The 13921-nt window shown below is 43.2% G+C and overlaps 1 protein-coding gene across 5 annotated transcripts in view; it reads left to right on the top strand.

Annotated features, from left to right (window-relative positions):
- Positions 1-13921, top strand: part of SIK3 (SIK family kinase 3) — a 267644-nt gene that overhangs the window by 209469 nt on the left and 44254 nt on the right. For all 5 annotated transcript variants that reach the window (XM_061440398.1, XM_061440397.1, XM_061440401.1 and 2 more), the window contains 2 exons: positions 6184-6308; positions 6935-7058. In XM_061440398.1, the coding sequence (XP_061296382.1) occupies positions 6184-6308; positions 6935-7058 (249 nt within the window). The remainder of the gene's footprint in view (positions 1-6183; positions 6309-6934; positions 7059-13921) is intronic.

Below are 13921 nucleotides of genomic sequence, written 5' to 3'. Positions count from 1 at the left end.
CCGACTCTTTGTGACCCCATGAACTGCAGCACACCAGGCCTCCCTGTCCATCACCAACTCATGGAGTTTACTCAAACTCATGTCCATTGAGTCAGTGATGCACTTCAACCATCTCATGCTCTGTTGTCCCCTTCTTCTGCCCTCAATCTTTCCCAGCATCAGGGTCTTTTCAGATGAGTCAGCTCTTTGCATGAGGTGGCCAAAGTATTAGAGTTTAAGCTTCAATATCAGTCCTTCCAATGAACAGCCAGGGCTGATCTCCCTTAGGATGGACTGGTTAGATCTCCTTGCAGTCCAAGGGACTCTCAAGAATCTTCTCCAATACCACAGTTCAAAAGCATCAGTTCTTCTGCGCTCAGCTTTCTTTATAGTCCAACTCTCACATCCATACATGACCACTGGAAAAATCATAGCCTTGACTAGACAGACCTTTGTTGACAAAGTAGTGTCTCTGCTTTTTAATATGCTGTCTAGCTGGTCATAACTTTCCTTCCAAGAAGTAAGCGTCTTTTAATTTCATGGCTGCAATCACCATCTGCAGTGATTTTGGAGCCCCCAAAAATAAAGTCAGCCACTGTTTCCACTGTTTCCTCATCATTTGCCATAAAATGATGGGACTGGATGCCATGATCTTAGTTTTCTGAATGTTGAGCTTTAAGCCAACTTTTTCACTCTCCTCTTTCACTTTCATCAAGAGGCTCTTTAGTTCTTCTTCGCTTTCTGCCATAAGGGTGGTGTCATCTGCATATCTGAGGTTATTGATATTTCTCCCATCAATCTTGATTCCAGCTTGCTACTGAACCAAAATAAGATGAACATGCCCATTCCATTGAAGGGAAATTTGGTTTTCTAGGATCAAGGTAACTGATCAAACTTAAATTCTAAAAGCTTTTCTTTCCTTTCTTCTTTGGCGTTTCTGATCCAAGCCAGCAAGAATTCTCCATCATTCTTTTTTAACCATTGCTTTAAATTTTTCATGAGAATTTCTGCTTCCAGGTTGGGTCATCTTGCAGTTTTTTTCATTTGCCTGCATGTGTAGATAACTCAAAACCAACACAAATCTTAATGATTCTGTTCCATGTCTTGTCTGTTCCCCGCCTATCCCAGTATACCTCCACATCCCACTAGTAGTCCCTTCAGCCTTCCCTAAACTACCAATAAAACCCCAAATAGACTGGTTTGAATTTTAAGTGCTTTCATTTTTCCCTGCCAGTCTTCTTAACTATGGGTTGCAAACCCCTCTCCCTCAAGGAAGGTAAGCTACTGAAAGAATAGAGGAGGAATTCTTTTCTTCTCAGTTATTCAGTCCCTGCAGTGTTGATTAGAAGGAATTAAACTTTCACAGTGAGCTCCAAATTTCATATATGTTACTAATTGGAGATTTCTCTTAGTAAGTTAAGTGTTCAGAAAATAAGTTATGGTTTTGCTGAATGGACAGTGAGCTGGCCAGAATTTTTAACTTACCGGCTGCATAGCTGTATTGAAGATTAATGTGTAACACTTGTGATGAGGCACTAGTGAAGACACGACACCAGTATGCTTTCAGTAAAACTGAATTTACAGTAATAATATGTGTATCAAAGTGGGAGGGTGGGTCAGATTCTGTTAGGTTTGTTACGTTAAAGAATGATTTGGGACTTCCCTGCTGGTCCAGTGGATAAGAATCTGCCTGCCAATGTAGGGGACATGAGTTCTATCCCTGGTCTGGGAAGATTGCACAGGCCATGGAGCAGCGAAACCCGTGTACCCACAACTACCAAGCCCACAGTCTAGAACCCTCAAGCCGCAACAACTGAGTCTGTGTGCTGCAACTGCTGAAACCAACAGCTGTTGAGCCCATGACCCACAGCTACTGAAACCGGTGTGCCTAGAGCCTGTGCACAGCAACCAGAGAAAGCCCATGAGCAGTGACGAAGACCCAGCACAACAAAAAATAATAAAAAGAAGAAAAAGATGAATTGGCCTTTGCCAGGATCATTCATTGGAGGAAGCTAGTGTTCATGGCAGGGAAAGTGTCATAGCAAGCACAGTGAAGCAGATTTTGCTTAAAAGTGCAAAACCCTTAGGGTTAGGAGTAAGAGTAATATATGGAGTGATTAGAGGAGACCCCATGACACATTTACAAGACTAAAGGGTTTTTGTTTGCTCTTTAATAGGAAAGAGAGGCAAGCTGGTGGAGGGATGGTGGTTTTTGAATCGCTGTCAGTCTTTGGGTCTAGCTGTTGAAGCAGCTGTGTGGCTGTAACTTGCTGTGGAAGCAGGTGCTTCCCCCATATGGCCTCTTTAGATGTCAGACCCTGATCAGTCATTCATTCTTGCACACTCATTTTTCATATAAACACCTAATAGCAATCTAAGCCTGTAGCTATTGCTGAAGATGGTTTCCTTTGATACTGTTTCCTTTGTAAAGGTTTCCTGTTTGGTAGATTAAAAACAAAAAGAAAACAAGCTCTTGCTCTGTAACTTCTCCTCCTCAGCAGAGTAAAAGAGTAGAAAGGTGATTAATTGTAGATAGAGCATTCATAGTTCAAAATGACAAATTTCCCTTATATACTTTAAGCTGCTTATTGGGAAGTTTTAAAATCAAGTGGTATTAATTCATTGCTTGCCCTGTGGCATTCTCCATTCAAAACATGAGCAGAATACTCCATGACTTTCTCTTCTGGACTTTGCTATCCAGTCACACCAACATCAGAGCCCATCAATTATTACAGTCTCCATCAACATGTCTTCCTCACTGTGCAGCGAAAGGCTAGTCGGGGGAAAGGATCCAGTGAAGGTCTTTGCCAACCAATTAAAGATACATCAAGAGTCCTCTTTCTAAATAATCCCCAAAGTACCAGCTCTGTTGAATCACCTTTGTTGGGATTTTTAGCAACCTATCCCCAGTCTCTTAAGAAAAACAGGTTAAAGACTTCAACTGATAAAATGATTGGGCTTCAAATGTCAAAGATTAGTTGGTAGGGCTTTAATTGCAGTTGCATTCAACTCAACATTTGTTAAGCACCTATTGTGTTTAAGTTAAACTGTGTGTTAGGTAATATGAGAGTCAGAGATGAAAAAAAGTATTTTTAAGGAATTAGTTAGAGAGGGGGTAATTTTGGGGGGCTCCAAAATCACTGTAGATGGTGACTGCAGCCATGAAATTAAAAGACGCTTACTCCTTGGAAGGAAAGTTATGACCAACCTAGATAGCATATTCAAAAGCAAAGACATTACTTTGCCAACAAAGGTTCATCTAGTCAAGACTATGGTTTTTCCTGTCATCATGTATGGATGTGAGAGTTGGACTGTGAAGAAGGCTGAGTGCCAAAAAATTGATGCTTTTGAACTGTGGTGTTGGAGAAGACTCTTGAGAGTCCCTTGGACTGCAAGGAGATCCCACCAGTCCATTCTGAAGGAGATCAGCCCTGGGATTTCTTTGGAAGGAATGATGCTAAAGCTGAAACTCCAGTTTGGCCACCTCATGCGAAGAGTTGACTCATTGGAAAAGACTCTGATGCTGGGAGGGATTGGGGGCAAGAGGAGAAGGGGACGACAGAGGATGAGATGGCTGGATGGCATCACTGACTCAATGGATGTGAGTCTGGGTGAACTCCGGGAGTTGGTGATGGACAGGGAGGCCTGGCGTGCTGTGATTCACGGGGTCGCAAAGAGTCAGACACGACTGAGCGACTGAACTGAACTGAACTGAACTGAGACCTCTACTAGAGAAAGGTGTGTGTGTGTGCATGCTCAGCCTTGTCCGACTCTGCGACCCCACAGACTGTGGCCCACCAGGCTCCTCTGACAATGGGATTTCCCAAGCAAGAGTACTGCAATGGGTTGCCATTTCCTTCTCCAGGGGATCTTCCCAACCCAGGGATCGAACCCATGTCTCTTTCATCTCCTGCATTGACAGGCAGGTTCTTTACCACTAGTGCCACCTGGGAAGCCTAAAGAGATAGGATAATATGTTATTTATATGTGGAATTAACAAAAATAAAGGAGGAATACAAAGTAATAAGGGAATGCAGAGAAGGTAGAGGACATTTCTTACAGGAGATTCAGGAAGACTTGACAGATGAGGCATTTATTTTGCATTAATGAATGAGAGGATTTGATTTCTCTTGTCGAAGTAGCTATAGTGATTCTAATGATGGCCCCACCTCTAAGCCCCTTGTGATCTTGGAGGGCTGACTAGCGGGTAGAGGCCATAGGAGCTGGCCAGCTGCCAGTCAGTCTAATAAGGCTCCAGTAGCCAGGAGGTGACAAGAGGACTGGCCTAGCGCTCCCATTGCAGTTGTATTGCAGTTTAGTTTAGTGGCCCTCTCTTGAGTCCCTGCTATGTATGAAAACACCGTCTGGAGAATAATATAAATAGAACAATGTCCCTAGTTTACTAACTAGTGGAGGATATAAACACACGATACAACTCAGTATAACATGAGGCTTGTGATTGGGCTGTAGAGGCACAAACAGAGGGCCAGGGGAGCACAGAGGAGGAAGCCACTGACGTGGTGTCAAGGCGGGAGTCAGTGAAGGCCTCGTACGGGAAGTAATATTTGACTGGGCACTGAAAATAAGTGCTATTTCTAAAGTGGCAAGGAAAGGAAAAGGCATGGCACAGAAAGGAAGCCGCGTAAGAGAAGCACAGAGATACAGGATGTGGATGGTCTGGCCATGCCAGAATGCCCAGGGCTGGGCTGGAGATGGAGGGTTGAGCTGGCTTGTCGTGAAGGACCCTAAATGCGAAGAGAGCTGGGCTCTTCTGTGAGCAGAAAGGAGCCAGCAGGTGTTTCTGAGTGAGGAGGAGCGAGGCGTGATTTGTGTCTTGCTCCCTGCTCTAAATGGGCAGCTTAGCGGCAAGCAGAGGGCAGTAAGCAAGAGTGCCAGTCGAGAAGATGAGAGAAGATGAGAGTATGAGCTGAGATGGGGGAATGGAAATGGAAAGAAGGAGGTAAGTTCAGGACACACAGGGTAGAAGCAGTACAAGGTTATCCCCGGTTTGAAATGGAAATGAGAGGTAGCGAGGCACGAAGAGCCAGTGCTCCTAGTACTGTGATGGTAACTCCATAAATGAACACGGGAACATCGTTGGAAGAGCAGTTTGATTTTGGAAAATGGCAAAGTTGAGATGTTTCTTCCCAGGCAAGTACTGGAAGGCCACATCAGCAACTTAAGAGTGGTACCAGGGTCAGAGCTATAAATTTGGAGAATCATTACCAAACAGGTGATTGATGATGGTGGAAGCTATGGGCCCAGAAGAGCTGGTCCTGAGGAACCATAGAGGAAGTAGTAACAGTCAAAATCAGCACATGCCTTACTAGAAAACACCTGGAGGAGGAGGAGGAAGAGCAAACAGCAAATGGAGGAAGAATTGTCATTGGGAGTAAAACCAGGAGCGGGCGAGGAGCTCCTGAGAGGTGCTGGGAATGTGGGAAAATGGCAGGCCTGGGAAAGGACGGAGCTTCAGCCTGCCTTACCTGGAGTCGTTGATAGAAATATTTATGTGCATAGAAGTATTTCTGAGTCAGTGAGACGCTGTCCTTTGTCTCATTTAAGTTCTTAGTCTTCCTCTCCACTCTCTACCCCTCCAGTCTCCCGTCTACTCTCTCTTCACACAGTGGGAGGGGGAGAAATAAAAAGAGGAAGTTGAAGTTAAAGTGTAAACATTCTTGGTTTGATGGCAAATAAATTGCATATTCTTTATCTTGAATAAGCCATCTTAATGGTAATAAAGTCACTTTGTCTAATTTTTAAGTTCAGTGTCTGTCGTGGTCATAAATATGTTTGTCACAAGAAGTAAAAATAATCTGAAAATCCTGGGTCCAGCTGAGTAGACTTAACATGTATTTCCTGATTCTGATGTGGTCTTGATATCAATCTTTATCCAATTTTGTTTTTGTTCTTAAAGGTACCACTCACCTCAGTCCAGATTTGTGAAGGAAATGGTACTGATTTTGGTACTGATGTAAACCAATCATGTTTACTTTTGGTTAACCAGATATCTTTTACTTTCCAGCCCATCTGTATCTCTGTTTCAGTGTTATTTTAAATTTAAGCAGCTGGTTATATAATTTCTAAAAGTTCTCTTTTCGTGTTTGATATTCACACTTAAGGATCCAGAATCTTTATTCTAGTGACTAGAAACTCGTCTTCACTGGTCAAGATCACATGAGTGGTGTCCATTTGTCTTTCTAGATTTTGGCTTCAGTAACCTCTTCACCCCTGGGCAGCTACTGAAGACCTGGTGTGGCAGCCCTCCCTATGCTGCTCCTGAACTCTTCGAAGGAAAGGAGTATGACGGACCCAAGGTGGACATCTGGGTATGTGACTGCTGCCTCTTCTCCCTGCAGCGTTAGTTACCCTAGTCTGACGGCAGCTGTCCTCATCCTGGATGAGACTGAGATCTTGATCGCCTGTTTGAATTTTCAATTCTTTGTACAAAGACTGCTCTCCAGCCCTTGTCATATGGACTGAGCCACAGGTTTCCATCTCCCACTTTGTATCTGCAAAGAAAAAAAAAAAATCCCAAGGGCAAGCTTGGACAGATGCCCTTGCTAAGAACAGAAATTCTTTCTGTTGTTGCCCCTTGCCTTCTCCCTAGGATGAGTACTGAGAGAAATTCTAGATATGTTCCCCAAAACTAATGTCTGGAAGCAAAGAAGAATGCTAACTATTCTAAAGATGATTGGCCTTGACAATGCCCCATATTATTTCTCATTAAAAAAAAGAAGAAAAGGAAATGTTTGTCCCATTATCTCGTGCATGACTCACCACTCTCTCCATCAGTTCAGTTCAGTCGCTCAGTTGTGTCTGATTCTTTGCGACCCCATGGACTACAGCGTGCCTGGCTTCCCGGTCCATCACCAATTCCTCATACACATACTGTAATGACCTCTCTTGTTTCTCTGATGCGATTTTAATCAAACGTTCTCTGTTTGCAATGCAGAGCCTCGGAGTCGTCCTCTATGTGCTTGTGTGCGGGGCCCTGCCGTTTGATGGGAGCACACTGCAGAATCTGCGGGCCCGGGTGTTGAGTGGAAAGTTTCGCATCCCATTTTTTATGTCCACAGGTAAGGGAAATGCCAGCACACGGCTATGACTGGGTTCATGGAACAGTAGACATGCTAAGTTATCCCAGAATTGAGTGATGGGGTATAAATGACCCATTTAACAGTTTGCTGAATTGAACCTCTGGAGGCACGATTCTATAGGAACAGAGTGTCTAGGTTTTAGCTTCAGATAACCCTGCCCGAGTTTGGTTCTGGACTCTACACAGGGCTGCTAGTGTGGTGGGCAGATTACTAAGTCTCCTCATTAATAAAAGACTGACAGTTTTGTGAGGACCACTACTATGAGAACTAAATTAAATCATGTATGGAGAGTTAATAGGCCCAGCACATAGTAGCAGGGCATTAGACGATAGTCCTGTTTCATCTCTGTTTTATCTCTCACCCTTTTTCAGGATAATATTTCTGTTGGGTTGGTCAAAAAGTTCTTTTGGGTGCTTCCATAACACTTAAATGGTAAAATTGTTTGGCCAACCCAGGATTTACTGGGGGCTCCATTGAGATGCGGTAATAAATGGCAAGGGGAAAGCAGGCTTTGCATCTTAGTCTTGCTGATATTACATTTCCTGCTTCTGTGACATTTATCCCCCCAACTCAAATAAAAAAGTACTTTTTGAATGAGTGGGCAGTAGCTCTTAGAAAAAAGTATCACTGAAAACAGGCACCCCCCCAAAAAAAATAAAAACAAAAAGAAAGAAAACAGGCACCCAGAATCTACAGTCTTTCATCACCATCTGTATGCACACATAAGAAAGGGACATTCTGGGGCAGTGCTCTAAGCCGTCTGTTTAGTTTTGCCCCATCATGGTTTCAGTTAAAGGTACAACCTATAGCGTATATGTCAACTGGGTTGGGAGCAGAGTGTAAGCATACGGGAATTACGTTTTAGAAAGAAAACAAGAATTGCATTTGAAGTCAACATCAGAAATTTTGTTTCTAAAATGCATTTTAGAAAAAAGCCATGGGAAAAATAAAATAGAGTCAGGTGGTAGGTTAGGGATGGTGGTTGGGTGGTTATTTGTAAAGGTATGGCAGGGAACCCCTTCCCTGAAAAACAGACGTTTTGGTGAAGACTTGGAGAAGGTGAGGGGAGGGTGTGAGCTGTGCAGTCTGAGGAAGGGCTTTGCATGCAGAGGGGACAGCCAGAGGGCAAAGGCCTTGGGGAGAGAACACACACTTGTATCTAAGGAACAGGATGGAAGCCTCTGTGCTAGACAGAAATGAGAGAGAGGACGGGAGAGGTGCAGTCAGAGTAAAGACCTTAGTTTTCACTCTTGAGTGAAATGAGAAAAGTCAGAGAATTTTAACAAAGGAATGGCATTAACTGACTTTTGGGTTTTCTTTAACTTTTATTATTTACTATGAAAAGTTTCAAGCATGCAAAAGTATTGAAAGAATTTTATGGTGACCTTTGTTCTTCAAAAACAAAATCACTCTGCCAACTCTCTTGGTTGAAAGGTTCAAGGGCTGAAGGAAGGAGACCATTAGTAGGAGATTTTGGTGGCTAGTTCCCAGACTGGAGTGTAGAGGTTGGGGTGGTAAGAAGCCTTCAGATTCAAGAGATAATACGTACTGCGTGGCACCGTTCCGAGCGTTTTGCAAACATTAACTCATTTAATTATTTTAACAACCCTATAAGATACATGAGACTATTAGCCCCCATTTTACAGGTGATAAAGCTGAAACCAGGAGACGTTTAGCTATTTTCCCAAGATAACACAGCTAGTAAGTGACTAAACTAGAATTTGAACCTAGGCAGTCTGGCTCCAGCAACATTTATGTGGGATTTGATCTGCGAGAAAGAGAGTAATTAAAGGTAACTCCTGGGTTCTTGGCTTGAGCAACTGGAAGGATGGATTTACTGCTAATAGAGGTGGGAATGGCTAGAGAAGACTGCCTCCATTTTGGAGAGAGGTTTTAGCTGTGTTCATTTGAGATGCCCATTAGACATCTAAGTTGAGTTATGGTATGGGCAGTTGAAATTAGTAGGACTTGGTTGGGAGTGGTGGGCTGTGGATACACATTTGGGAATGATCAGTGTATAGATAAGATTTAAAGCTCTGAGATAAGATCACATTTTAGGCCATGAATGTAGAGATGAGAAAAGGTCCAAGGATTAATCTCTGGGACACGCTAACATTCAGAGATCAGGAAGGTGAGCAGGGGTCAGCATAGGAATGGTTAGTAAGGTAAGCCAGAGCGTTTGTGTCCTGGAAAACAAGGGAAGACGATGTTTCCAGGAGGGGAATGAGAAATGGTGTGGAGTGCCCCTGACGGGTCAAATGATAGAACTTGTTGGAGGACAGAGAGGATGAAAAGTGCCCATCATACTAAGAAAGCATCAAGACAGGAAGACAAGGCAGGCAGCCTCGTGTTGATCAGAGGGTCAGTTTTTTATAGGGTAACTTACTCACAGCATGGGATCAGACAGACGGCGATCCAGAAGCATTTGCAGCGGTACTCTGCACTGTGAAGGGGACAGTTTTCTAGTTAACCTGAGTATCAGGGTATGTGCTTAGAAACAGGAAGTACATTCCTAAGTCTAGATTTATGAATGGGTGACTGGTCTCATGGGCACCAGGAATATGTCAGCCAAGCTCTTCATCACTATTGGGAGATATCAGAGCATAGAGGCCACCCGGACATCATGGTCATGAAACAGCGTCCATTAACTACACAGTCCTTGACACAGAGAAGCAACACGGCACAGACATGGGGCACAGTCAGTGGAAGGACAGGAGGAATGGTTAGGGGCCCAAGATAGCATCAGTTATGCTAACAGCCACACAGAACTGAGTATCGTATTTAGAAATGGGGAGATCATTGATGATCTTGAAGTACAGACTCAGTGGTGGAGTAGGAGCAAAGCCCTAATTCATGTCAATACAACCAAAAAAGAATAGAAGGGAAATGGGGAGAAAGGAAATAGGCACAGCTCTTTCTGGTTTACCCTACAAGGGAGCAGAGAAGGGCGTAATGGACTGCTCGACCGGCATCACCAGTGACCTTGTCCTAATCTGCTAGATGTCCTCAGTCTTCATCTTAATGGCCGCATTGCAGTGCTGGAGCTAAACACTAAAAATTCACCACTGCTTGCTTTCTTTCTTAAAAGTAAACTTTATTTTTGAGAACAGTTTGGGTTTATAGCAAAATTAAGCGGAAAGTACAGAGAGTGCCCGCGTTCGCCCTGCCCCATCCCCTCACACTCAGCTTCCTGCACAGTCATTTGCTCCTTGTTCAGTCGCTAAGCCGAGCCCAGCTCTTTGCAACTCCATGGACTGCAGCTCGCCAGGCTTCCCTGTCCTCCACTGTCTCCCAGAGTTTGCTCAAATTCATGTCCATTGAGTCAATGATGCACTCTGAACATCTCATCTTCTGCCGCCCTTTTCTCCCGTTGCCTTCAATCTTTCCTAGCATCAGGGTCTTTTCCAGTGAGTCAGCTCTTTGCATCAGGCAGCCAATGTTTTGGAGCTTCAGTTTTAACATCAGTCCTTCCGATGAATATTCAGGGTTGCTTTCCTTTAGGATGGACTAGTTTGATCTCCTTGCAGTCCAAGGGACTCTCAAGAATCTTCTCCAGAACCATAATTCGAAAGCATCAGTTCTTTGATGCTCAGCCTATTTTATGGTCTAGCTCTCACATCTGTACACGACTACTGGAAAAGCCATAGCTTTGACTATACTTTTGTTGGCAAGATGATGTCTTTGCTTTTTAATATGGTGTCTAGGTTGTCATAGCTTTCTTCCACTGTCAGTATCTGGCACCAAAGTAGAACGTTTGTTACAGTTGATCAGCCTGCAGTAACACTACACTGAATTATCACTGAAGTCCACTGTTTACTATGGTTCTGGTGTCATACAGAGAATCCTCTGTGCCTGTTCACCCCATCCCGCTCCCTTAACCCCTGGCCATCAGTGATCGTTTCGCTGTCTCCACAGTTTTACCTCTTCCAGAATGTCATATAGTTGGAATCATGTAGTACGTGACCTTTTCAGATTGGCTTCTTTCACTTAGTAATGCATATAAAGTTCCTCTGTGTCTTTTCGTGGATTAATAGCTCATTTCTTTTTAATGTTCAATAATGTTCCATTGCCTGGACATACACAGTTTACTTATGCATCACCTACTGATCAGCATCTTGGTTGCCTCCACGTTTTGGCAGTTATGAACAAAACTGCTGTAAATGTCCATGTGCAGGATTTTGTGGGGATGTAAGTTTTCAGCTCACCTGAATAAATACCAGGGAGTGTGATTGCTGGATTATACGCTAAGGGTATGTTTAGTTTTGTAAGAAACCACCAAACTGTCTTTCAAAGTGCCTGTACCATTTTGCATCTCCACCAGCGATGAGTGAGAGCTCCTCTTGCCAAGTGTTGTCAGTGCTTTGGGTCTTTGCTGTCCTAACAGGTGTAAAGTGGTATCTTTGTTATTTTAATTTGTAATTCCTTAATGCTGTATGATGGTTAACATTTAATACGCATATTTACCATCTGTGTGTCTTGTTTGGCATATGTATAAATGTTTTCCCTATTTTTTAATTGAGTTGTTTATTTTCTTATCGTTGAGCCACTCCTTTTTTTATTATTAATTTTTATTGGAGCATGGTTGCTTTGCAGTGTTCTGTTACTTTCTACTGTACAGCAAAATGAATCAGCCACTCCTTGCTTTTTAAAATACCTTTTTTTCCATTGCTTCTCAGACACGACTTTCTCGTTTTCCTCCTGTCTCCCTGACTGCACCTTGTCTGCCAGATGTCTCTCTGCTCATCCTGTAAATCTTTTCTCTTCACACCATCTTTCTGAGCATATTATTCACTCCCATGGCTTTCGTCATTGCAATGATGTCCCCAGTTAACACTCAGTTAACTCTCTGGCCCAGACCTCTCCTCTGGGGTGAGGGGCTTATATATGCAATCAGTTGCTACCATCAGCTTCACTTGCATGTCTTCAGTTCACATCAGTGGAAACTGAATCTAACTTCCTCCTTAGATTTGCTCTATTCTGTGTTCCCTGTCTTAGTGAATGGTGTCACTGTCTGACCAAGACAGAAACTAGCCTTGACTCCTCACCACAGCTGCTCACTTACCAAACCCTGAACATCCAACCCTCCATTCCTATAGACACTTCTGTAGTGGCTCTTGCCTGGATTAAATAATAGCCAATTAAATGGATGCCTGACTCCAGCCTTATCCTTCTCTAATGCAGTCTCCACACAGCTGCACAAGTAGTATTTCTGAAATATATATGTCAAAACAAACAGCATACACACTTGCACACAAATCTGCTTATATCACTTTCCAGCTTACACTTTGCAGTAGTTTATCATTTCCTCTAGGCTAACTTTCACTCCGTAACATGGCTAGAGCATTGGCTTCATTTTTGACCATGACCATAGTAAAAAATACATATTATACTGTGACCTAGAAAATACATGTATACATACAACTGAACAAAGTTTTCTTTTTTTAAAAAAGAAAAAGCAGAATTTGTCTTTACTATAGGCAGTGCACTCTAACATATTTTATTCTATCACATGAAAAATGCTGATTATTACTTACTAGGTTGATCACATGAGTGCTGTTTGAAAAACAATGGCATGGAAATGCCTCTGTGACCTGGCTCCTGCCTGTCTCTTCAGCCCCAGACCCCATTCTATATCTGGTCGCCCTAAGTTCCTTCCAGTTCCCCGAACAAGTTATGTTTTCGGGAGCAATTCCTTGCTTCTGGGATGCTTCTTCTCCCCCAACCCCATGCCACCCACTCCTGTATTCCAGAGCAAGAAGTTAGATGTGATAGAAATAAGAATCTAGATAATCTAGTCTACTATTCTTTCTTGTCTCATGGGCCTTCCCAAACATTTCATTATAATAATTTCTTTCTTTCTGTGTCTTCCACACCAGACTGGGAGCTTAGAGAAAGTAAAGACAAAACATGTTTTTTTTCACAGTTGTGTCTAGCCTAGCAGAGTATCTGGCATGTGGTAGGATTTAGTAAACAGTAAGTAAATAGAATTCTGCTTAAAACCCTCCAGTGGCTTTCATTTACACTTGGAAAACCATTCCAAAAGTCATTATTATTATGGCCGACATGAGGCACACTGCGGTGGGCCCCAGTCTTTAATCTCATTTCCTGCTCTTCTTTGCTCTAGGCCCCGAGCTCCAGTCACAGAGGCGTCTTTGCTGTTTCTCACAGTTGCCAAGCGCATGCATTCTTGTTTCCTCAGATACTCGCATGGCTTCCTCACCTCACTTGAGGTTTCTGCTTAAACGTCCCCTTAGAGAAGCCTCTCCTGACACCCTCCTCATTCCCTTGCCATTACTCTGCCTCGTGCTTGTTCATGGCATTCACCACTACCTGACATTGTTCACTGTGTCCCCGTCCCTCATCCCACTGCCTGTTGACTGCAATAAGGTTTTGTTTTTGTTCACTGCTGTATCCCCTGGGCTTAGGACAGTGCATGGGTCCTGGTAGGCACTCAGTAAATGTCTGTTAAATAAATGAATACAGGCATGAATGCATGGGGTTCTTACTACCAAATAAATAATATCAGTAACCATAACTTACATTGCTTTAGGGCTTTCAGGTTTACAAAGTGTTTCCTATACTTGATCTAATTTGAGCTAGGTAATTGTCCTCTGGAGTTGGTCTTCGCACATAGTGGTTATCATTTTGCCAATGAAGTTTGAGAAGCTGGCGTTTAAAGAAGTTTAGTTGACTGGCCTGAAGAGACACAGGTGATAAATGACTAAGTCATTTCTCAAACTCAGTGTTTGTTCTGCTGCACCACACTGTTAGAAAGAAAGGGCGAGATAAACAAACCGCTTCCTCTGCTTTTCCAATGTCCACAGCGTTTCCTGTGAGCAGCT

This window comes from Bos javanicus, chromosome 15, assembly GCF_032452875.1.
Source record: "Bos javanicus breed banteng chromosome 15, ARS-OSU_banteng_1.0, whole genome shotgun sequence".
Lineage (NCBI taxonomy): Eukaryota > Metazoa > Chordata > Mammalia > Artiodactyla > Bovidae > Bos > Bos javanicus.
Note: the sequence above shows the minus strand (reverse complement) of the source record. Positions and strands in the feature narration are given on the sequence as shown.